Source organism: Thermoascus crustaceus (genome assembly GCF_041956765.1).
Source record: "Thermoascus crustaceus strain CBS 181.67 unplaced genomic scaffold VTN00scaffold_7, whole genome shotgun sequence".
NCBI lineage: Eukaryota > Fungi > Ascomycota > Eurotiomycetes > Eurotiales > Thermoascaceae > Thermoascus > Thermoascus crustaceus.
This window is the reverse complement of record NW_027192533.1, coordinates 1182283-1203095: the sequence shown is the minus strand read 5'-3', so window position 1 is coordinate 1203095 and position 20813 is coordinate 1182283. Positions and strand designations below refer to the sequence as shown.

Here is a 20813-nt window from a genome sequence, read left to right as displayed (position 1 = left end):
TGTGTCCTCTTTCTGTGATTTTGTTGGCTCAGTCGGTTCGATCTTCATATGCCTTCATCATCCATCTGCTCTTGGAGATCTATTCCCACGTGAACATATATCTCAGCCTAGGCACAGTTTCCACTTCGACGCTGCCTCCGGCACACACAATGACTATTTTATGATTTCCCCCCATAAATATGCAGATTCAGCACTTTCATCTTGCTATTCTACCTCCTTTACTTAACCCTCCTTTACTTAATCCTCCTTTACTTAACATGTGTCGGGCCTTAATCAGCTGTTTGTCCCTCCTCGATCGAGGGTGTCATGGTGTAAGTGCCTGCTTTAAAGATTATCAGCCCTGACACTTCTTAACAAGCAATGGCAAGGTGGCCGAGTGGTCCAAGGCGCACGGTTCAGGCTAACCTGATCCGATCGCGTTCGCAAGAACGTCGATCTTCCGTGTCTTCGAAAGGGGGCGTGGGTTCGAATCCCACCCTTGTCATAGATAATATAACCTTTTGCATCTTTTTCCTCCCCTCCTTACAATGGAGGCCTTCGCTCTTCTTAGTCTGGGAACCATTCCTTTTTTTTCTTCTTTTCTTTCTGCTTTCCTCCCTCGTTCCTTCAGAGGGAAGGAAGTCGGCGACTTCCAGCACATTCCCCGGAATATTGATCAGGTCGGAATGAAGACCCCCCCCAGCTGCATCATGGCAATGTCATATCATGTTGACATCATGCCTCTCCAGATATCAGCCGAGGAAGCATCCTGCTTCTCCTGATGAATTGACCTAAAATTTTGACAGTGAAATAAAAAAAGAAAAGGTAAGAAAGAGAAGCGTCATCTGTCGCGAGCGGAAAGCTGGAATCATGACTCAAGAGCCTACATCCTGGCTGAGCAAGGCCAGCCACTTTCTCCATAGGGAGGTTCAGCGAAACATCGAGGAGCCAGGCCTGAAATCGCTCCAACAAGGTCCCGAGCGGGACTTCTTGCTGCTAACATGGGGACCCATCGTCTACCGTACGACCTACGCCCCTGACTCGGATCGTCTCTTCCCGCTCTTTCTGCGCGCTCTGAACGACGAGGTCAGGAAGTCCGTCGCGAAAAGAATCGATGGCACCCCAGAGCAGATATACACAATGGAACAGTCCTACTCGTCCAAGGTCATCTCGGACCGCAACCAGCTCGACAACGCCGACGAGGACACTGTTCGCGACGCGTTCCGCAGCTGGAAGCGTTCCCTCGGCCTGACCCGCCTCACCGACGCCGAGCTGCCCGTGCGGCTCAAGATCTGCCTAAAGGTCGATGACCACTGCCTCGCGAACTTCACAGCTGTGCTGGACCAGCAGGCGTCCGAGGAGGCTGAGGCGGATTACTCGAAATGTCAGGTCAAGGTCATCGAGGACATGTTGGCGGAACGGGAACAGCCCAACTACAAGGAGCCGGAGGAGTATCCCGGGTGGACGACGATCACCTTCTCTTCGTTCGTCGAGGTGTATGATAGTCTGCACCAGGGAAAACGTCTGTCAACATTCTATAAAAACGGCATGGTTTACAGGGGCCGTGGTGAGTGGATGACCGGCTAGCTGGCTCCTGATCTGGCCTTTTTTTGTCTCCTTTAACTGGGAGATTCCGGGACCTGTGATTCTGGAAAGCTTCAAAACGAGATCCATAGACAGTGTATCAATAGAGCTAAGAATCTTTCCAATGCGAATGTCCCTGCTGCTGGGTCAGCAATGTCAAGTGTGAGACAAGAGAAATCAATGCGCGTGTTCAAGAACAGGAGATAGAGAGAGAGCAAGAAGACACACACAAACAAAAATGAATCCTTATTCCTACTGAGCTCTCTTACCAGTTTCCCATCCATAGTTTGGCAAGCCTTAATTGAAGTCGTATATTGATATCCTAGGGCTCAAGGTGGGGGAGAGCCTCGGAAAACAGCAGACAAGCTCCGCGAGAGCGAAGCAGTAGCATGCCTCTCGCCGTATTGTGAATACAAGATATATATTTATCTTCACTGACAACTGATTGACAGAGGCAATTCCATCAGATCCTGCCACTCCTTTGGTAAGATCCTCTGTATCCCCCGAACCTCTCTCTGTCCGGTGTTTCCTATCCACCATATCTCTCTATAGGGAATCGACAGCGCGAAGAAGTGAAGCCAGAATCACAAGCGCCCGTAGTCACTGCTCACCGACAAGACTGATGAATCTCTTAGGGACCATCGAAGCGAACCCGATAAGCCGAAGACCGATCTCCGAGCATGGCCTGCCGGCATCAATCGCGAGCTTCACAGAACCAAGATAGCTCAAATTCGTCTCGTAAGCCTCCTGGATGTCTCCATCCCAGGGCTCAGTCAGATCTCTCGTGGACTCCATCCGTTGGAGCAGATGCACGAAGCCTCGTCGATTGCTCTCCTTAAAGAAAGCCTCTTTGTCCGTGAGCACGACCGTCTCTTTCATGACTCCCATCGCTTCGGACTTTGGATCGGCTTTGATCCAGTCCCACGTTGCCAGGAAAACCGGCACCGCTCCGCTCGCGATCTCCAACCACTGCGTTGGCGGAGCGTACTGATCTACGGGACGCTCCTGCAGCGTCGCGAAGGCTGCAGTCCGCACGAGGCTCGACGTGAACCACAATGCGTCCGCATTCTGGGAGCCGACGTGGGCGAGACCGTCGCGGTGCCTTTCAAGACACAGATCCATGTAGCTCCGATGCGCGTTCATCAACTCCTGTTGCTCGGGATGCCTAGAAGAGAGAGAGCCAGGTGTAGTGCTGCGATGGAGAAGATGGCGTCCAGGAGAGCGACATGCTCGAAGGCCAGATGGGGCACGGAGACCTTCCAGATCTCTGCAACCTTCGGGTCAAATGCGGTAGGGTGGCTTTGGCTCGTTGCTGTTGAGTAGTGGTGGAGTCTGAGCTCGAGAAGATGTTTTTCTTTGACTTCTGGAGCATTGAACTTTTCATTAGTGAGGGACTGCGTGGATGGATTCTTAGTGCTATTCTTGTTTGTAGTTACATCTGAGCCAGGCTCGGGTGTTTTGGATATTCTGACTGGCTTGAATCGATCGTAGACGCATGACGCTCTGTTTCGTTGGCAATTGCCACAAGTAGGGTGTCTCTCATCGCACTATTTCGCCGTCAGAAGAATTACAGGATATGATCATACTTGAGCAGAATCAGCACAAGAGATAATTGATTGGAAATGACGTAGATGTGAGAAGACGCAGGATGGATGGATGTGTCTCAAAGCACACTTCAGATGAGAGAACCTCGGAGATAAGAACAACATGAAATGAGACATAATTCCAGCCAACAAACAAAACCAGATGCCTACTTTGATTCGACGGGCTCGACAGAGTTGACAACCCGTCTTTGATTTCTTGTGATGGAGCCGTGGGCACTTTGGGGCGGAGTGGATCGGTGTCCCCAGGCCGATGCTCTATGAACATCGCATCGTCCGTTCTCTGATTCGTGCCAGACCTCACCGTGTTCAACATGGCCCCTGAGGAAGGTGGCTCATCTCTAGTCACTCCAGAAGTATGGAGCCCCCTGACAAGCTTGACATGACTGCTAACGTGCAGTTTGGGTGCGGCTGAGTTGATACATCGGGTTCCTGTTCGGTCTCGCTTTCGCCTTAATTCCCCGAAAGGGACAAGATTCTCAGGCCCCCTGTCAACCAGCCACACGTGTACAGGACCGCGTGGTTTGCCTTAACGTCCCCGTACCTTTCCTGGCAACGAGTAATGATCAACAGAGATCCATACCGTCCAACAGGTAGCATCATCGACAGTGGCTCAGATTGCTGAGTGCTAATTCGAGACAGTTCAGGCGACCAACTTTCTCAAGGAACCTGCTGTATATAAGAAGGGAGATATCTGCAGTTGCGATGGATTTTCAAAATGAGAACCTCTATATTATCTGGATGGCTTTCTTGACCGTCTTCCAGTACTGTTTTAATTTTAACAAGACTCTCTTATTTACCTGATTATCTAGACATATCATCACTCCAAAAGCCACAATGTCCATCGCTCTTCCAGTCGCCCAGCTCGTCATCTTCTGCCTCCTCTTTATCCCCAACAAATACTGTCTCTTCTGGCACGGAGTGCCAGGCTTCCTCGCTTGGTTCCATGTTGGAGCATTTCTCTTGATCCGCATCATCGGGTGCGGGTTGCAGATCGGCGAGGATGGTAATCCTGGGGATAAGGGTGTCTTGATTGTGAACAATATCGGTCTGTCACCGATGCTTCTAGCAGCTTTTGGGATCTTGCACGAAGCGTGAGTATAAACTCGGCTCCCTCCCCCCCCTCCCCCCCAGGTGTCTAGTGTTGTTGCTTTTATGTATATACTAAGAACCCGAATAGAAGAATCGCTCGCGCCTCCACCGTCCTTGGGTCCAAAATCGAATGGGTTTTCATTTTCCTCTATTACCTCACCGTCGGCGTCGGGACGGGCCTTATCGCCAGTGGTATTTCTAATCTGGCAGGTGACAACCCAGACGAATCAGATCGGACTATAGTGAAAGTTGGGTTCGCCATCATGTTGGCTTGCTGGTTCACCCTCACCTCCTTGGCATTGACATCGCTGCGGCCACGATACCCTTCTGCAGACGCTGCTGCCGGATATGCTGACGGGACCAAGGTCAGTGCCGATCAAATCAGTTCCTGTTGAGATTCTACTAATATATGCTAACTGAATGTGGATTATTATAGTTATTGTACGCCGTCCTCATATCCATCCCATTGATCTGCCTGCGAGGTATCTACGGAGTCGTTGCCGTTCTGGACCCTTCATGGGGGTTTTCCACGTCGCTTGCGGCAGAGGTCTGCTTGAGCGTCGTGCCATCGTTGCTCACTGCGGTTATATTTGTGGTTACGGGAGTTCTGACATGGCGTATCAACATCAAGTCCAAGTATGGAAGATCAGGACTACACTGTCGGAGGAATGTTGTCGTATAATTGGATATGACAAGCAGGTCTCAGAATTGGCTGTGGTCAGGCAGTCAGAGAAGGTTATGCATACAGGCGATAACGGTGGCAAGATTAGGAGATATGTCATGAATATGATAAGGACTGTTGCTGATGGATTATGCCTGTGCGCCATGCAATATTGAAATGTATAACGAAGCTTCTTCGGAATATTTATGGGTGTTTGAGTTTTCAGATGTACTGTACATGTACAGAGTCATCGCTTTCTAACAGTCAGTTGCTTGTTGTTATCTTCTAATGTATTTTCTTACTTCTTACCTCATCATCCGCTGCTCCTCAACATACTTCTGCAACTCAGCAGACTCCAGAGATGAACTCCCATACGTGTCTGTACATACTATACGGAGTATATCCTCCCGCCGTCTCTGATTGGCCAGTTCGCAAAGAAACAAAGTCACGTGCTGATTAGGATCTTATCGGACCGACCTTATTTCCCTCCTTACTACTCCGTGCTTCCAATCAAAACAACATCATCCGGAGAGCGAGGAGCTCAAACAAAACCAAACCCGAGCACATGGCTCCCAGCCGGGGCTCCCGGTGCGAGTTCAAGAAGAGATGGACGCCTTTGTGACTCGAAAGCGGCGACGGCTCTCCCCGACACCGGCACCAGGCCCCCCAACGGCGGCAACCAAGCAGCCACAGGCGGCCGCGGCCGATCAGGAATCAACAGACGTGAAGCTGGCAATCCTGCTGTCTCTGTTCCCGGACGTGGAGCAGCACGATCTATTAGACATCCTGGTCTCATATGATGGATCCGTTGAAGCCGCGACGGCTGCACTCTCAGCAGCATCAGCACAGCAGAGGAAAACAAAGAAGCGATTAGCTTCTTCTTCTTCTTCCTCTTCTCTGACAACCACGAGCTCAACACCTAGAATCCAAAGCTCCCTCTCCTCCTACGCTATCAAAATAAAACATATCCCAGGAACTGCAGAAGAAGGGCAGCCCAAACCATTATCATCAATGGTACCTCCAATCATCAAACCCCTAACCAAAAAAGGCAAAACCCTCCACCTCTTCTCCCCCCAGGACATCTCCACCCACACCCCCTGCACCATCATCCACAACTTCCTCCCCACAGATGAAGCCAACTCCCTGTTATCCGAACTCCTCGAAGAATCCACAACCTTCACCCGCCACACATTCCAACTCTTCGAGAACACCGTCCAATCCCCACACTCGTCGGCCTTCTACGTCTCCGACGGCGAAGCCCAGCGACAGCAGACTTCCGAGTACGTCTACAACGGGACGTACCGGAAGAACGTGCGGCAGCTGACGCCGCGGATGCGGACCGTGTCGGCGAAGGTGCAGGAGGCCGTGAACGCGGAGGTCGCGAGGCGGATCCGGGAGCGGTACCCGGGGGGCAAGAAGCTGAGGTATCAGTCCCCGAAAGAATGGGTGCCCAACGCGGCGGTCGTCAACTGCTACGACGGCCCCGCGGAGAGTGTGGGCTATCATTCGGACGAGTTGACGTATCTCGGTCCCCGGGCGATCATTGGGAGTCTGAGTCTGGGCGTGGAGAGAGAGTTTCGGGTGCGGAGGATCGTGGCGAGGGATGATGATGAGTACTACTGCGGTGATGAACAGCACAATGATAATCATAACAAGCATAAGAATAATGCCTGTGCAGACGCAGAGGGCCAGATCTCCATCCACCTCCCACACAACTCGCTCCTCGTCATGCACGCGGAGATGCAGGAGGAATGGAAACACTGTATCGCCCCCGCGCAGACCATCTCCCCGCATCCGATCGCCGGGAACCGTCGCATCAACATCACCTACCGGTGGTACCGGGAGTCGCTGCATCCGCGGTATACGCCGAAGTGCCGGTGCGGTGTGCCTGCGGTGCTGCGGTGCGTCCAGCGCAAGCGAGAGACGAGAGGCCGGTACATGTGGATGTGCTATGCGGGTTATGCGCCAGGGGGGAAAGGATGTCCTTTTTTCCAGTGGGCCGAGTTCGATGATGATGGGGAGCCCATACGGAGGACAACGAGGGGTGGACAGTAAGGGGAACATTTTCCTGGTACTTTGGAGAAAAATACAAGAGCGATGAGATATGGCATCCTTTTCTGGAGTCTCAAGGGGAGTCGCTGCTATGGGAATATTGGGATGAATCATGAATCTACAGCTCATAAACATATTCCTGCCATGTTTTTTTGTACTAATCTTAATGCATCTCATGTATGTACAATAGTGTCATATCAATTATCATTTCGTACACTCATCAAACTTTGGAACACCGATCCTCAACCCATCCATCAGCCAGATTAGCCAACGGACATCTGCCCAACAGACTTTCAGTAATGTACATCTCTTGCGACCAAAGTGGTCAGCCATAACACAGCATAATCGCACATCACCTGCGAAACTATTCATACACGGTTCCAAGAATAACCAGCTCCGTCACTTGGTTCTCCACATTCCACCACGCACTCATCCTGGAGTGTCCCGCGGAACCTCTCTCGGTCTCCGAAGATTTTGATTCTCTGCCTGATATTTTCACAGCTTTGGCTAAATCGAGCTTTACGAGCTCGAAAAGATTCTGGAGAATACTCGGATCCCATGAAAGCCCTCAAATTCGGATCATATTGACTGTCACGCGAGAGGTTTGTTGCGTTGCTGAGCATTCTCCGTACACTACCCTCTGGCTTGACATCAGGTTTCTGCGTGTCCCAACTACCTGAAACTGAGGTCGTCGAATATTCGGAGCTCAAAGCGGAACGCCGTTTCCTTCCATCGATTGCTTTCAGCCTGTTTCTGTACAATAGCTCTCCAGTAGATAGCCTAACTGGGCTTTCAGTTCTATCGTTCCTCCACTGTTGCTTGATCTCTTCCTCGCGAGGAGACAAATCAATCGGGTTTGCGGCAGGTAATTCTGCTCCATTTGGCACACCAATGATGCAACCAGAGTCTCTGCGCAGAGCGCGCACCACCCCGCAAGAACTGGATACCTCAACAGTGCTGGATTCGGGAAGTAAAGAGTGTTTGTATAGCAGGGATGCAGTCATGATAGTCTGCGGGTCACTCTGCCCCGGAATATCTTTCAGCATTTCCTGTAACTGAGTCATCAATCGATCGATTGTCTCACTCATCCGCACCCCCTCCACTGAGACGCCACTTCCTAACATTTGCTCCACTGAAGCTGGGGGGACTCTGACTTGAACGGAGATTGTCCATTTCTCGCCTGGACGGAGCGCAGGGCAGTAGGTCTCATCCAAGACGGACTGTATCTGACATCCTTGGCCAGGAGTAAGGTTAACTGTAAGGTTAGTGACGATACCAGGGTTAGTTCCTGTGCGGAGATGTCGCAAAACCTTGGTTATTTTTCCTATCAGGGCGACCTCAACAGTTCCTGCGTTACTCGTGTCAATATCTGGGAATATGTGCCATCCGGGGTGTGGCTTTGAGTTGGAGAAACGGAACTGAGGATCGGGGGACACTGTGTGAAATCCCACTCTTCTGTCGATGTGAGGCAAGGGGTATGGTGCTTGCGAGTGTGCAGTAATAAGAAAAATGTGACATAGAGCATCCCTATTAGAACAATGGAGAAGTGCATCCGATGCTTGAAATACTGCCTTGTCAAGTCCGTATCCTTCTGGTTTAGCTTCTCTCAGTTGGAGGTATCTGAGGTCATCCATCGTTCTTTTGGCGACCTGCAGTGAGTGAGAAGCCAAGGGTAGCAGGACCTTCAAACCACCCTCTGCGCTGTCATCCACGCAGCAAACAGCAAACCGATCAAGCCTTCTGTTTAAGCAAGATGCTACTGTATATGCGCTATTGGCTATCTGTCTTAGCATGACGACAGGCGACTCTGGCCTGGAAGGGACAAGTTTGTCAGAAAAATGACTTTCACTGTTGGATTGAGCTACTTACAGGTTGTCCAGAAGAAGGACAATGTCTAGAGGAAGTGCCAACTCAGAGGAAATCGGCTCGTCCATCCTCACATCGGCCGCGATGTCAACAGTTGTCCAAATCGATACAGGTTCAGTGCCGATCTTGAGAACTTCTGCTGCGGCCACCATCTTCACTCCTGCAACAGGGAGGTCGAATGGAGTTAAAATGCCAGAATTCGTACGACTAGTAGAGGGCGACCGTTGCAGCGTAACAGACGGTGTTGTAGCCTCAGATGTCCCAGCAGAAGACTCTCTTGAAGCGATTGCTAAGCCCTGTGCCGTTATTGGAGTCATAGGGTAAGATATGGGCCCCAACCAATGAGACGCTTCTGTTCCTCTTTCAGAACTGGATCTCCTGGAAATCGAATCAAAAGCACGGAAGAAGCGCGACATGACACCGGCTTTGCCTCGGTTTATATCTTCATTGTTAGGGTAGGACCTATGGGTTGTATCCTGGGGTATGGTGTTGATTAGCGCTACAGATGAAGAGGGAAGGGTAATTACTTTATCCGTGTTACCAGCAGTGAATAATGAACTAACCCGATTATTCGATGCATGAGATGATGTTGCTCTCGGAGATTTCGCCTTGGTGTCACGAATTTTCCGAACTTCGAGGCGGTCCCTGTTGACATCCATCGGTGGGGTCCTTGTTGAAGTCGCAGAAGCACCGGAATGGGCCCTCGAGCCTCTTCTAGATGAACGTCTGATTGGGATCTGAGGATAAGCAGTTGAACCATGTCTTGGATTGGTCCCGTGATTGCCAGACTTTGGACTTTTGACGATTCGCAGGGGTTGTGGAATAACGACGTCGTCGTCCATCACAACCTTCCCCACTTCCTAGACGGTAGATACATCATAGTTAATGAGAAAAAAAGATGTACGGCATCCGGGAAGAGCGCAGGTTAACTACCTCCTAGACATGCTCCTTCCCTTCAACTGGACTGCGATAATCGATGTCGTTCTCAGTACAGTCGGTCCCCTTGGTGGACGCGCAGGTACACGGAGGATCGGAACGACTCCTTTTGTGTCTGCCTTGGGATCGCTTCCAGAAAAACCAGCGACGGCCGTGGGGAGGACCCGGTCTGGAGCTCCAGAATTCTGAGCACGCGAGAGCCACAGCAAGAATGCAAAAGAGGACAACGATGGGGACAAGGACTAATGCAAGCACAAGGACGGTGCTTTTAATATCGAAGGACGAGCCAAAGGGCATATCGAGGGGATAAGACGGGGAGCCAAGAAAGCCAAATGCAAAGAATCACAGGGTGAGCCTACATTGGGTGGTATCTCAACTGACGCGTTCGCGTTCTGCAGTGGCTGACGGGAACAGAGTAACAAAAATAAAGATCAAGATGAAGATGAAGATGTTTGATACTGACGTCACGGGGCGTGCAGCAGAAAGGGAAGCTGGAAGACTGAGGAGCAGCCTAGAGGCTTGCCCGATCAGGAACACAAGCGGCGACACAATGTACTCCCATTTGCGGAAAGTGCTATGATACTAAAAACATGCGACAGATCTCCAAAGTCAGGGACAAGTAGGACAATTACTTCAAGTTCACAGGATTAGAACCAAATGGGTATAATTGGTAGGAAAGGCAAGTCATCACTCATGAACCTCCTCCGTCCGCGGAATAATCATCTCCTTGACGTTGGCCAGGCTAGCCTCATCCATGTTTAGGAAGCGGATCTACACGGTCAGCAAATCAATATGCGCCACAGCAGAACTAGTGGATCTTGTGGCCTGCATGATTGCAGGACCTGAGAAACAAGAGCACTCACCATCTCATCACTGCCGCCGCGAGGGGCATTGCCAAAGAGCATCGCATCCGACTTGCTGGCTTCGATGCCGCTAAGAACTCGCTTTTCCCAGACCCCTTCCCAGTTCCAATCTCCGGGAAGCCGTGCCTGGGGGCTTCGAGTCTTTAAATTGGCGTCCTGCGCTGCACCATCGCTTCCTCGAGATTCGCTCCCCGAGCCTTTCGCAATCCGGCGATGCGCCCGCCAGGCATGCCACGCGCCTGGATTCCCAGCCGCTTCAAGCGGCAGTTCATCGAGAATCTTCGCGTCATCGAATGTTGAACGGATATAATCCAACAATGCGGTTACGGGCACATCTTTCTGAAATTCTGCTGGAGGTGCTGGAGACGCGCGTGCAGCATTGGGACTGGTTGTGGAAGCCACTGACGGAGGACCAGCCTCGGTGTTCTCCCTGTCGTTCTTGGGCGTCGAAGGCACGGATGCCTCATTCTGCGCCTTATCTTCACGGCTGGGATCAGCCGATGGTTTGCTGCCAACCCCAGTCGATTCGCCACTGACAGCGACTGGAACAATCCCGCTTACGTTCCTTGACGAAGAAACCGAGGTTGCTGTGCTCCGTTTGGTCCTACCAAACCAGTGTGGAAACCCATGCCTGAGGCTGAACCCGCCGGGCGGTAATCTCTCCTCATCGGTTGCGCTCACCGGGTCCTCGTTGGAGGAGCCCGTTGAGAAGGTGTAGGTAGTGAGAGGCACGATCAGAGGATGGAAGATATCTGTGGAGAAGGTCACCAAGGGTGGCAGGTCAGGGTAGGAGGTAGGAAAGCGGATCTGGAAGCGGAGGATGGCGGAGGCATAGGGACCTATCTCACGATGGAATCTCTGTTAGCCTTCTGCAGGAAAACACACAAACTCTGAACTGGCTGCTCCCAGCCACCTGCAAAGGACAGGCTGGACAACTCACCACTGCGGACAAAGATCACACCGGTCCAGAGAGTAGGATCTCCTGGCGTGAGGCTGACATAGACCCCGGGCGGCGGCGCATGCTTCAAGCTTGCACTGTGCACGTGTCCTATTTAGCATTGGCTTCAGGGTTTACACCACAATGGGCGATGATGGTTGTCACTCACAATTCAAGGAGCAGTTGATGTCTTCGTAAAGAAGGGATTTTTGGGAGCTTGTATGTCGACATGATGTGGGGTTTCAGGCATGGATTGGAGAAGTTCCTGGGAACGCTGGTGCGGAAGTGATGCGACTATCCGCAGTCTAGCCGCAACTGAGCTGCTCGGCATTCCCTTGCCGCAGCACAACTATAACCAACCAATCTGTCAACGAACAGATAACCACAGAGTTTTCATGAACTACGGCTCAAGGGACGGAAGCATAGTTTATTAAATAAAAGTATCTCCCGAAGACGGTGAGAACACGGTTCTCTATCCGAGGTAATTTTATCTCGTGTGGAAAAATAAACAACTGGACTGAATAATTAGTCGTGCTTGCATGATCATCACCATGCATAGCCCAACCAGGTAAGAGATTCCAGCAGCATATGCCAGCAAAGCGTCCAGCCAACGATCCATGATTTAGCCACTTCCAGAAATAGACGACGCGTACTAAATGCAGGGAAATCGTCTGGCTAATAAAGTAGCTATTTTTGCCTCCCATTCAGCGTATGCGTTGGAGTTGCTCATACAGTTGACTTGATGCCAAAATGTTGTCGTTGGTAATTGATAACCATGTCAACACAAAATTGGCAAGCTGCACTCTCTTTCTTGAGATATCTAAAAATCAGTAAAAAATCCCAAGTCCGTACGGTTAGTCATTACTCCAGTATCAAGAGAGAAACAGAGAAGAACCAGAAATGATCACCGCAGATTTTCATTTAAACAGCGCCCCTCCCCCTCCCCAACCCCGTCATATCCACAGCCGTAGCCGTAGCACCACCACCGCCATCCCTTCCAACCCCCAAAATAACCATACCCTCCCCGATCCCCTCACAAATGCCCCCCGCCAGCCCCTCAATCCACCACGCCGCGACGGCCGAAACCGCTGCCCCGACGCGCCCCTCGCTCAGACTGAGCATCGCGGACACGATATTGATCCCTCCTTTACCGAGACTGTTCGCCGTGTTGAGCGTGATTGTCGCGATGTGCTCTGTGATGCGGTGGGTGCGCTCGTATTCGTAGATGTGGTGCAGGAGGAGTCTGGCGTAGGGGAGGAGGAATTGGATGAGGAGGAAGCATTGGATGGTGAGGGTGGCGAGGAGGCGGTGGAGGTAGGATGGTTCGGTTGGTGTTGGGCCTGTTGTGGGTTGGGGGTTGGATCTGTCTCTGGGGATGCTGTTGAGATTGTGTGCTGCTGATGCTTCGGGAAGTGATGAAAGTGTTGCCTGTCTGGCTTTCTCCGGCAGTCTGTTCTGGATGGAAGTGTACTCCTCGCAGGTGAGATCCTCGGGGAGCGCTTCCAGGAGGTACAGAATAGCATTGATGTACAGGGACCGGACGAGATGGCTGTCGGAACGTGGTTGTTGGGCTTCGTACCCGGCGTTTCGGAGGAGGTTTAAAGCTGGAAAAGTAACAAGTCAGTATCTATTAATATCACAAAACACGACAATTTACTGTATACAGTTGGGGATAATGTTATACAACATACCTGGAGTAACCCGATTCCATTTTAACCCGGACTCAACCTCATACTTCGGCAACGGGCCGCTGTCTCTGTTTCCTTCTGGCGGCGTTGACGTCGAACTAGAACCCTGACTCTCCAGCAAGCTCCCCGATAAGAAAGAACTGGATAGTAATTCCTGCCCACTGTTACCGCCAGCAACCGTTGCAGGTCTCCCCGTCTGAGTCGACTCCTCCAAATTGGTGTCGTAGCATCGTAACCGCGGCTCCGGGGCACAAGCCGGAATTCCGCCATGCAACTCCAATTCTGAGTTCTTACCACCACTACTATTGTCACTGTTGCGCGACAGCCAATTCAGTCTGATCGATCTATGCAATGAGTCCACTCCGGGCGCTATACGTCGTCGCAGGGAAGCGGGGAGAACGGTGAAGAGGATGGGGATGATCTCCGTGGAATGATGATGGACGGTGCTGGTGCTGTGGCGTTCGAGGGTGGTCGTCGAGCGGATCATGATCGTTATTCATGAAGCAATTGTATAGATGGTAGATAGATGTTGGGGTATATATAAGAGAAATATGAAATCTTTGCAGTGGGGTATGATGTGATCTCGATAGGTATGCTAACTTGAAAGAGGCGTAGATTCGACTTCTGTGTTCATGCCGCTTGCATGTAGTAATAACATATTAGATCGCCTGGTTATCTTAATTCTAGGTAGCCTAAAGGACCAGGAGACTTAGGGAAAAGAACAAGTGCATAACCCACCATCTCGTCGGACCGTTGAGGGGCAAAAAGCCCTGATCTTCACATGTCATGTCTACAGCAAGAGGTTAGTTAGCAACCGGCCCGGATCTCAGACGACGCCGACCCTGCCCCGCCGTGATGGCGATGGAGAAAAATAGGTAGCTAGATAAGCGTTGGGCGTGTGCATCCTAGGATCAGCGAAGAGCGGACAGTCATAGAACAAAGAGCCGATCCCTTCTGGTCAGTCTTTGCTTTAGGAATCTCATGCCGGAGAGGCCTCGCAACGCCGTGTCCTAAACACTTGCGACCGACCCCTCCTCAACGGTTAACGGTTGGGTCCGAGATACGGAGGGGGCTGGGCTGTCTGTCTAGACCGTTTTCCCAAGTGGAGATCTGAGCGTTGTCCGATGCATGCAGCATCGTGATCCCCACCAACATGACGTGCGAAACTCTATATTAATAGAAAGATAGCAGTTTGGACGGGCCGAACTAAAAGTTTCGAGTTTCATGGAGAGGGGGGGGGGCCTGTCTTATATATCTAGGTCGGTCGGATCTGGCCCGTGGCTTCTCCTGGGGTTTTCAATTCAACTGTGCTGCCAAGTAATGACGCTTAATAAGAACCCTGTAAAGCAGCGATAAGACTCTCTGCTCTGATGAGGGCATGACATGCCTATTGTAAATAGGTCCAAGAGTTGAGATGGAAAATCATATTATTATTCAATTGCTCTGGTCCTCCAATTCTCTGCCATATGTCGAAATTATTACACTCCACCATATTAATCTCGGCCTCCTCGACATCTCAGGCCACATAGCGACGACAATAGCAATCTGTGTACATATTAGCAGGAAAGCTAGCAGAGCGAAGCTTAGTTGAAAGAAATATATAGATGCAACACAAAAACCCCTTCTTAAGAAAGAAACGCCCAACCCGTCTATAAATAAAAAGCACATGCGACTGAAAGCAATCCATAGGCATCCGTGGTATCTTCGATATGCAGCCATATTAAGCTTCATATCAGCCTTTTGCGCATTGCACGTAGCCCAGTCATTGCCGCACGTGTCTGTGCATTTTTCGTATTTTTGCTTTCCGAAGAAATTATGAAACAGAAATAATTTTTCTTTTCCCCGTAAGGTCCATGCCTCGTCAATTTCAGGTATCGGCCGCAATCAGCTTTTGAAACCGGTCATCCCAAAGTATGTAGAGTCGGTGAGTTGCTGCAGGTCCGGGTGCACACCTGGCGCAGTAAAAGAGGCAGGCGTTGAATTTGGAATAGGAATTGGTGCTGGCGTAACTCGTGAAGTAGGTACAGATTGTTCGTGAGTAGCCGTGCTTTTATACGCCTCTCCACCAAGTCCTCCTCCGCCGTCGTCATGGAGGTTGACCTGTTCGAAATTCAGACCTTCCATGACATCGTGACCAAGATCACCATAACTGTCATTCAGATGTTGCAGGAATCCAGGCTCAAAGCCCATCTGCACCAACGGGTCGACGGGCGCGCCAACAGGAGCGGAGGAAGATAAGGGACCAACGGACAGGCTACTGCCCTGGTCACTTGATAACGGCGGAGCTGGAGCAGCAGATAGAATGCTACCCACATAACTACCGGCTAAGCTACCGGGCATACTTGGACCGGCAGAATAGAAGCCAGTCTGGTTAACAGAAGGACTCTGATATCCGGAACTGGAAAGCCCGGGGCTTTGAAGGCTGGGACTGTTAAGCCCAGAATTGCGCAGAGCTCTTGTCACTGGATTGGTCTCTACTGGAGGGCGCCGCAAGCCACCGTCGGCTGCGAATGGCGGCTGCATGCCCAGGTTTGCAAGCTGTATATGTTCAGAGTTTGGGACGGGTTCAAGTCCAGCATCGCGCTTGAGGATACTCAACCACAGGGGGTTGTCAGCGCATGTTTGATTCCAGGGGTCATCGCATCCATAGATGATCTTCCGAGCTTCATCCTGCAGCATTTTGTCGGTAGGAATGATACCTGCTTCTCTCTGACGTCCGATATAAGCAGTGAGCTCCACTTCAAGACGATGAAAGCAGTTTGCGTCTCCTGGTACACTTAAGTTCGGAGTAGATCCGTCCGGAGGATCCCCAGGCTGCACCACAGCAGGACTGCCGGTATTAAAACGGGAACTCCCGAACGGATTGAGCGTCCTCCGTTCCTGACCAATTAGGTAGGGAGGCATGGCATTCTCTACCAAGCGCTTCACAAAAGGTTCAAACCCCCAGTCACCTTGCCATTGACTCATGTCTGCGCCGTTCTTGAAATGTGCAGCGAGATGATCGACTCGTTCCTTCCAGGTCGTAAACGTTGCCGCGCAGAATCCACACCGAGATTTAATTTCGGTGGTAGTGCTTCGCCAATCCTCCATCCACGCATGGAACTTCACATTGTGCATCAGCCGCAGGTGCTGATTAAGATGATCCTTCCGGTAGAAGGTTCTCTCCTGGATTGTCTTTTCATGGCATGCAGTGAAATTATGAGACTCAAGATGATCCTCATCAGGATTGATCGCCCTACAGAATGCACAGAAAGCCTTATCGTTTATATGCATCACACCTCCACCGGGGGCGCAGGTCCACTTGTCCAGGGCAAGGTGCAAAGACTTCTCATGACGTTGCCAATCATACTTGGCAGGGAAGGAATCTGTGCAAAAGGTGCATTGGAAGATACGAGCACCTCTAACCTTTTGTTGATTGAATGTGTTGACGGCAGCAGGAGGCTTACGACGACGACGTCGTTCCTTTCTATCCATCGAACTGAACGAACCAAGGGAAGACCGATGGGAAAAGGCAGAAGCAAAGGACATGTCAGAAATGGAAGACCGGTTGGTATCCATGCTACTGACAGATGGGGCCTGAAACATGGAGTTCGTATAGCTTGAGTCATTACTAGACCCAGTCCTCCGAGAAAGGGAACGCACGTGACCAGATTGAGACTGGTGCTGGGGAGCTTCGAATGGCGTAGTCGCCATGGCTCGAAGAATATCCCTCGTAGAGGCGGCTTCGTTTTCAGGCGGAGAGTATTTCCAACGTTCAAGTGGAGTCATGAGAGATATATCAGCCCCGGGCGGAAGCGGTCGCCTGGGGATGTCAATGACCCCAGGGACCGGAGAACTGCTGCGCGGAGAGGGACGGACCTTCCCCCGTCGCCGGGCGTTTGCAAGCCAGTTAGAGATCTGACTCCTCTTTAATCCCGTCTTCCGTTCCAATTCATCCTTCTCCTGTTCCGTCGGGTACGGATGCTCGCTGTGCTCGGAGAGCCAGGTCTTCAAGACGCGAACAACCTCCCGCGAGAACCTAGCAATGCCCTTCCTAGACCTTCCGTCGAAGTCGTCGGCTCCGCTGAGAGACTTCAGCGCTCGCTTTCCTGTCAGGCCACCGGTGGGAATGTCGACGTCTTCCTTGACCGGATCTAAGGTCTCCAGGAATTTACCGGGAGCTCTGGCGTGCGTGAAGCTACACTCACGATAGAGACTGATACAGCACGTACACCCGTTTTGCATCACACCTCGCTGAGCGACAAAGCAATCCAGGCCCATACGCTCGCAGAAATCACACGGTTCTTTGGCACGGAACATTGGATAAGCTCGGGAATCGAGAGGAAAGTCAGCAGCGTCGTCTGCCTGCTGCTGCTCGGAGGCATGAGCGGGCGGGTCCGTAGTAGGGAGCTCCTCGAAGGTCTTGTCAAAGAGTGACTCGTAGTTGGCGACGGCATCTGACTCGTCGACCTCAAGACAGTCCGAGGCCACGTCGTCCTCACGGGCCTGGGAGCCACAGGAAGCCTCATCAAAATCGAAGAACTCCATCCCTTAAGCGGCTGTGAGTCAAGTCAAGAGAGTTTGTCACCTGGACACGCTCCGAGCCGACCTAGCCCGTTCCGCGGTTGCTCAGCAGGAGAAGATACATAAAAGCAAGGCAACAAGAAGCCAGATGAGAGAACAGGAAAACAGAAACGGGAGCGGAAATGCAGAAGAGAGAAAGCAGCACTTCGTCCGGGGTGTAATAATAGGCACCCGAATAGCATCATCCAGCCTGACACAGGGCAGCTTCCAGAGCTTGCGGGCACGCGCGAGTCATCCTGTTCTGACAGATCGGAAGATCCCAGGCAGCACGATGGAGAAAGATGCGGATATGGAGGATCATATTGGTCAATGGAGGAGACCAGATACGGTGGAAGGCCGGAGCGCGCATCTCGCAGGTTGCGCCGCGTGGAGCGTTTCCCCGAGGGGTTCGGCCGCGCCCTTCTCTTGACAGCGCCATGCCGTCTTGGGTAACTGAGCTGCCGGCGCCCCGTTACTAGGGCTTCACGATTCCTCGCCCGATACGGATGATTCATCGTGCTGACCTCCTGCAGACCTGCTCCCGCCCTCACTGGACAATCCGCTCGGACATGCTGGGTCTGAACTCTGAACCGTGGAAGGCTTGCAAAGGATATCTCCTGCAGCCCCCGGTTCTCCCTTAGCCTGGACCCCTCGGTTCGACGGCCTCGGCGCTCGCTACGAATGAGATGGACGGATGGACCACTCCGAGCCCCGAGAGCTGATAGCTCTTGTAACAGAAACCGCCGGTTGTGGACGATATCAAGAGCATTATCGTGTGGAGGCGGTGGGAGCGTCATGCGGCATGCAGCTTCGAGGCAGGCAAGCGTACGGGCGACGAATGGAGGCGGAGAAACATAGTCTTGGGAGTTCACCTGGCGAAAACGGCCCCAAATAGTGATTCCAGGTTATCGTCTCACAGTCTCGGTCCATCTCTATGAATAGTGCCTAGCATTTTCGACACCGATCATCGGTGAACGCGAGCAGCCAAGCATCTCATTCCCCTCCCGAGGCGACGAGTACCTGGGTAGAAGACGGTGCTGTAGCTAAGTCTCCATTTCCCTCTCGTCATGCTATTATCCTCAAGAAAGGGTAACAGGCAGTCATGCTTCCGATCCATCACGGCGGGGAACAGGCCGTCCTGTTGCTAGCATATCCATGTCTCAATTAGTTAGTTTCATATATGTGATTACCAATTGAACATCCATGTCCGATCACCGCTCGACCGAAGGACGGCTATCGAGAAGAATCTCACATCATCTTTCGCTGGTCTGCAGACTCTACAATAATAAGTAGCACTGTCGAGTAGTAGTAGTAATGGGATAGTTGCTTCTTGTCACTTCATACAATGGTAAGAGGGCGTGCCAACGTAGACCTATCTACACTTTTGCTTCCATGTTGTTAAGAACGAGCACGACTTCTCGTCACAACAAACCTCTGATTGAAACACGCTATTTTGAAAGCAAAATAAAAAGGTTATTTAGCGGTATTTTAAAGTGCAAAAAGGGGAACTGGAATAACTCCGATAGGGGGAATCGAACCCCCGGCTGCTGTGTGAGAGACAGCGATGTTAGCCACTACACCATATCGGACTTGCTCCTGAGTTTTGCTAACTGCGCAGCTCAACTCGGAGAGCTTCTCCAATGGTGTTGCACCGCGCCTCCGTGTGCTTCAGAAGCCTTAGGTGAAAACAACGACTATGCAGGCTTAATCTTGGCTTCATTATCAACCACGAGATGCTAGTCAAGCTATCTATTTGACTATTTGCTGTACTTTGCGTTAAACTCATCCGCTACCCTTCTCGTCGTCTTGATGATGTCAATGCAGCCCGGGGAGTCGGAGTGGCAGCAGATGGAGAGCGGGTAGTCCTTCAGCGGCAGCTGCACCACACTGCCATCGACCGCCGTCACGGACTGCGTCTCGATCTGCTGGCGAACGTGTTTCTCCAAAACGTCGAGGTCCCACGGCTTCTTCTTGCGGTCGATGACCAGCATCCCGTTCGAGTCGTACTTCACATCGCCGTAGAGCTCGGCCCAGAACTCGATCCCGAGGTCGTTGGCGGCCTTCTCCATGTTCGTCCCCGCCAGGCCGAATACGGGAATCCCCTTGGGGATGCCAAGCATCACCGCCTTTGCCACTTCGTAATCGCGGCACATCATGCCGTAGAGCACGCCGTGCGGCTTGACGTGGTGGAGCTCCATCCCTTCTCTCTCCAGGAACCCCCGCAGCGCTCCCACCTGGTAGATGGTGATCGCAGTCAGTTCCTCGGGGGAGAGCTTCATCTCGCGGCGCCCGAATCCCTGCAGATCGGGCAGACCGGGGTGCGCCCCGACTTTAACGTTATGCGCTTTGCAGTTCCGGATCGTCTCCATCATGATCAGGGGATCACCGCCGTGGAAGCCACAGGCGACGTTGGCGATATCGATCATGGGGAGCAGCTCGAGGTCGGGACCGCATGCCCAGTTGCCGTACTATAAGAACCATAGTTAATTAGGTGTCAATTGATTCAATTGGTTCGCTCCGGGGTAGGATGTGCGGGGTGGAGATCATACGGCTTCTCCCAAATCAACGTTTATCAACGCCTTCTGCTTTATCGGACCCATGTTGGACTGGACTCTTCGGGGCAGGTTCAATAGTATCTCGGCTGGAGGGATTATGGGAATGTCAAAGTACTCAAGGGCAGGTTTCTGCCGGTTTCTGTTGTCCAGACTGGAAAGTTTCTTCGATGGATCAGATCGTTATTATACACAAATGAGGGGCGGAGGGGTTACGGTTATCGGATAGGGACTCTGCCGACTCTCAACCCCGAGCCCATGGCCTTGGTTGTTATCGATACAGAATGCGTCTCCAACGTGGGGCGATACCCGCAGATCCTCACCTTCCTATTCCAGATATGGGAGTTGAATCCAGTGGAGGTATTATCGGGTCCGGACTGGGGACGCTGGAGATAACCCCTCTTTCTCCAGTATTCTTAACGGTCGGGCCACGCTCCGGACGAGGAGAGCTGCAGAGCAT

At 51.8% G+C, this 20813-nt stretch overlaps 9 protein-coding genes and 2 non-coding genes across 11 annotated transcripts; 4 read left to right on the top strand and 7 right to left on the bottom strand.

Annotated features, from left to right (window-relative positions):
• Positions 1-362: 362 nt before the first annotated feature.
• VTN00DRAFT_t177 lies at positions 363-484 on the top strand. The gene has a single exon. It is a non-coding gene; the product is annotated as a tRNA-Leu (tRNA).
• A 365-nt stretch (positions 485-849) lies between these two features.
• On the top strand, positions 850-1566 carry VTN00DRAFT_9424 (uncharacterized protein; the record flags this gene model as incomplete). The annotated part of the gene is made up of 1 exon (XM_069436383.1): positions 850-1566. The coding sequence occupies one exon, from the start codon at positions 850-852 to the stop codon at positions 1564-1566; it is 717 nt and encodes a 238-aa protein (XP_069285009.1).
• A 597-nt stretch (positions 1567-2163) lies between these two features.
• VTN00DRAFT_9423 (uncharacterized protein) lies at positions 2164-2706 on the bottom strand (the record flags this gene model as incomplete). The annotated part of the gene is made up of 1 exon (XM_069436382.1): positions 2164-2706. The coding sequence occupies one exon, from the start codon at positions 2704-2706 to the stop codon at positions 2164-2166; it is 543 nt and encodes a 180-aa protein (XP_069285008.1).
• A 1295-nt stretch (positions 2707-4001) lies between these two features.
• VTN00DRAFT_9422 (uncharacterized protein) lies at positions 4002-4938 on the top strand (the record flags this gene model as incomplete). Its single annotated transcript, XM_069436381.1, has 3 exons — positions 4002-4258; positions 4345-4621; positions 4693-4938. The coding sequence occupies 3 exons, from the start codon at positions 4002-4004 to the stop codon at positions 4936-4938; spliced, it is 780 nt and encodes a 259-aa protein (XP_069285007.1).
• Positions 4939-5523: 585 nt separating this feature from the next.
• Positions 5524-6972, top strand: VTN00DRAFT_9421 (uncharacterized protein; the record flags this gene model as incomplete). The annotated part of the gene is made up of 1 exon (XM_069436380.1): positions 5524-6972. The coding sequence occupies one exon, from the start codon at positions 5524-5526 to the stop codon at positions 6970-6972; it is 1449 nt and encodes a 482-aa protein (XP_069285006.1).
• Positions 6973-8755: 1783 nt separating this feature from the next.
• On the bottom strand, positions 8756-9494 carry VTN00DRAFT_9420 (uncharacterized protein; the record flags this gene model as incomplete). Its single annotated transcript, XM_069436379.1, has 4 exons — positions 8756-8781; positions 8839-8863; positions 8910-9311; positions 9363-9494. The coding sequence occupies 4 exons, from the start codon at positions 9492-9494 to the stop codon at positions 8756-8758; spliced, it is 585 nt and encodes a 194-aa protein (XP_069285005.1).
• Positions 9495-10458: 964 nt separating this feature from the next.
• Positions 10459-11802, bottom strand: VTN00DRAFT_9419 (uncharacterized protein; the record flags this gene model as incomplete). The annotated part of the gene is made up of 4 exons (XM_069436377.1): positions 10459-10542; positions 10635-11473; positions 11575-11669; positions 11741-11802. The coding sequence occupies 4 exons, from the start codon at positions 11800-11802 to the stop codon at positions 10459-10461; spliced, it is 1080 nt and encodes a 359-aa protein (XP_069285004.1).
• Positions 11803-12492: 690 nt separating this feature from the next.
• Positions 12493-13746, bottom strand: VTN00DRAFT_9418 (uncharacterized protein; the record flags this gene model as incomplete). The annotated part of the gene is made up of 2 exons (XM_069436376.1): positions 12493-13175; positions 13263-13746. 2 exons carry the CDS (start codon positions 13744-13746, stop codon positions 12493-12495), a joined length of 1167 nt encoding a protein of 388 aa, XP_069285003.1.
• Positions 13747-15143: 1397 nt separating this feature from the next.
• Positions 15144-17786, bottom strand: VTN00DRAFT_9417 (uncharacterized protein; the record flags this gene model as incomplete). The annotated part of the gene is made up of 1 exon (XM_069436375.1): positions 15144-17786. One exon carries the CDS (start codon positions 17784-17786, stop codon positions 15144-15146), a length of 2643 nt encoding a protein of 880 aa, XP_069285002.1.
• Positions 17787-19318: 1532 nt separating this feature from the next.
• VTN00DRAFT_t171 lies at positions 19319-19390 on the bottom strand. The gene has a single exon. It is a non-coding gene; the product is annotated as a tRNA-Glu (tRNA).
• A 168-nt stretch (positions 19391-19558) lies between these two features.
• VTN00DRAFT_9416 (uncharacterized protein) lies at positions 19559-20401 on the bottom strand (the record flags this gene model as incomplete). Its single annotated transcript, XM_069436374.1, has 2 exons — positions 19559-20269; positions 20351-20401. The coding sequence occupies 2 exons, from the start codon at positions 20399-20401 to the stop codon at positions 19559-19561; spliced, it is 762 nt and encodes a 253-aa protein (XP_069285001.1).
• Between the last annotated feature and the right edge of the window lie 412 nt (positions 20402-20813).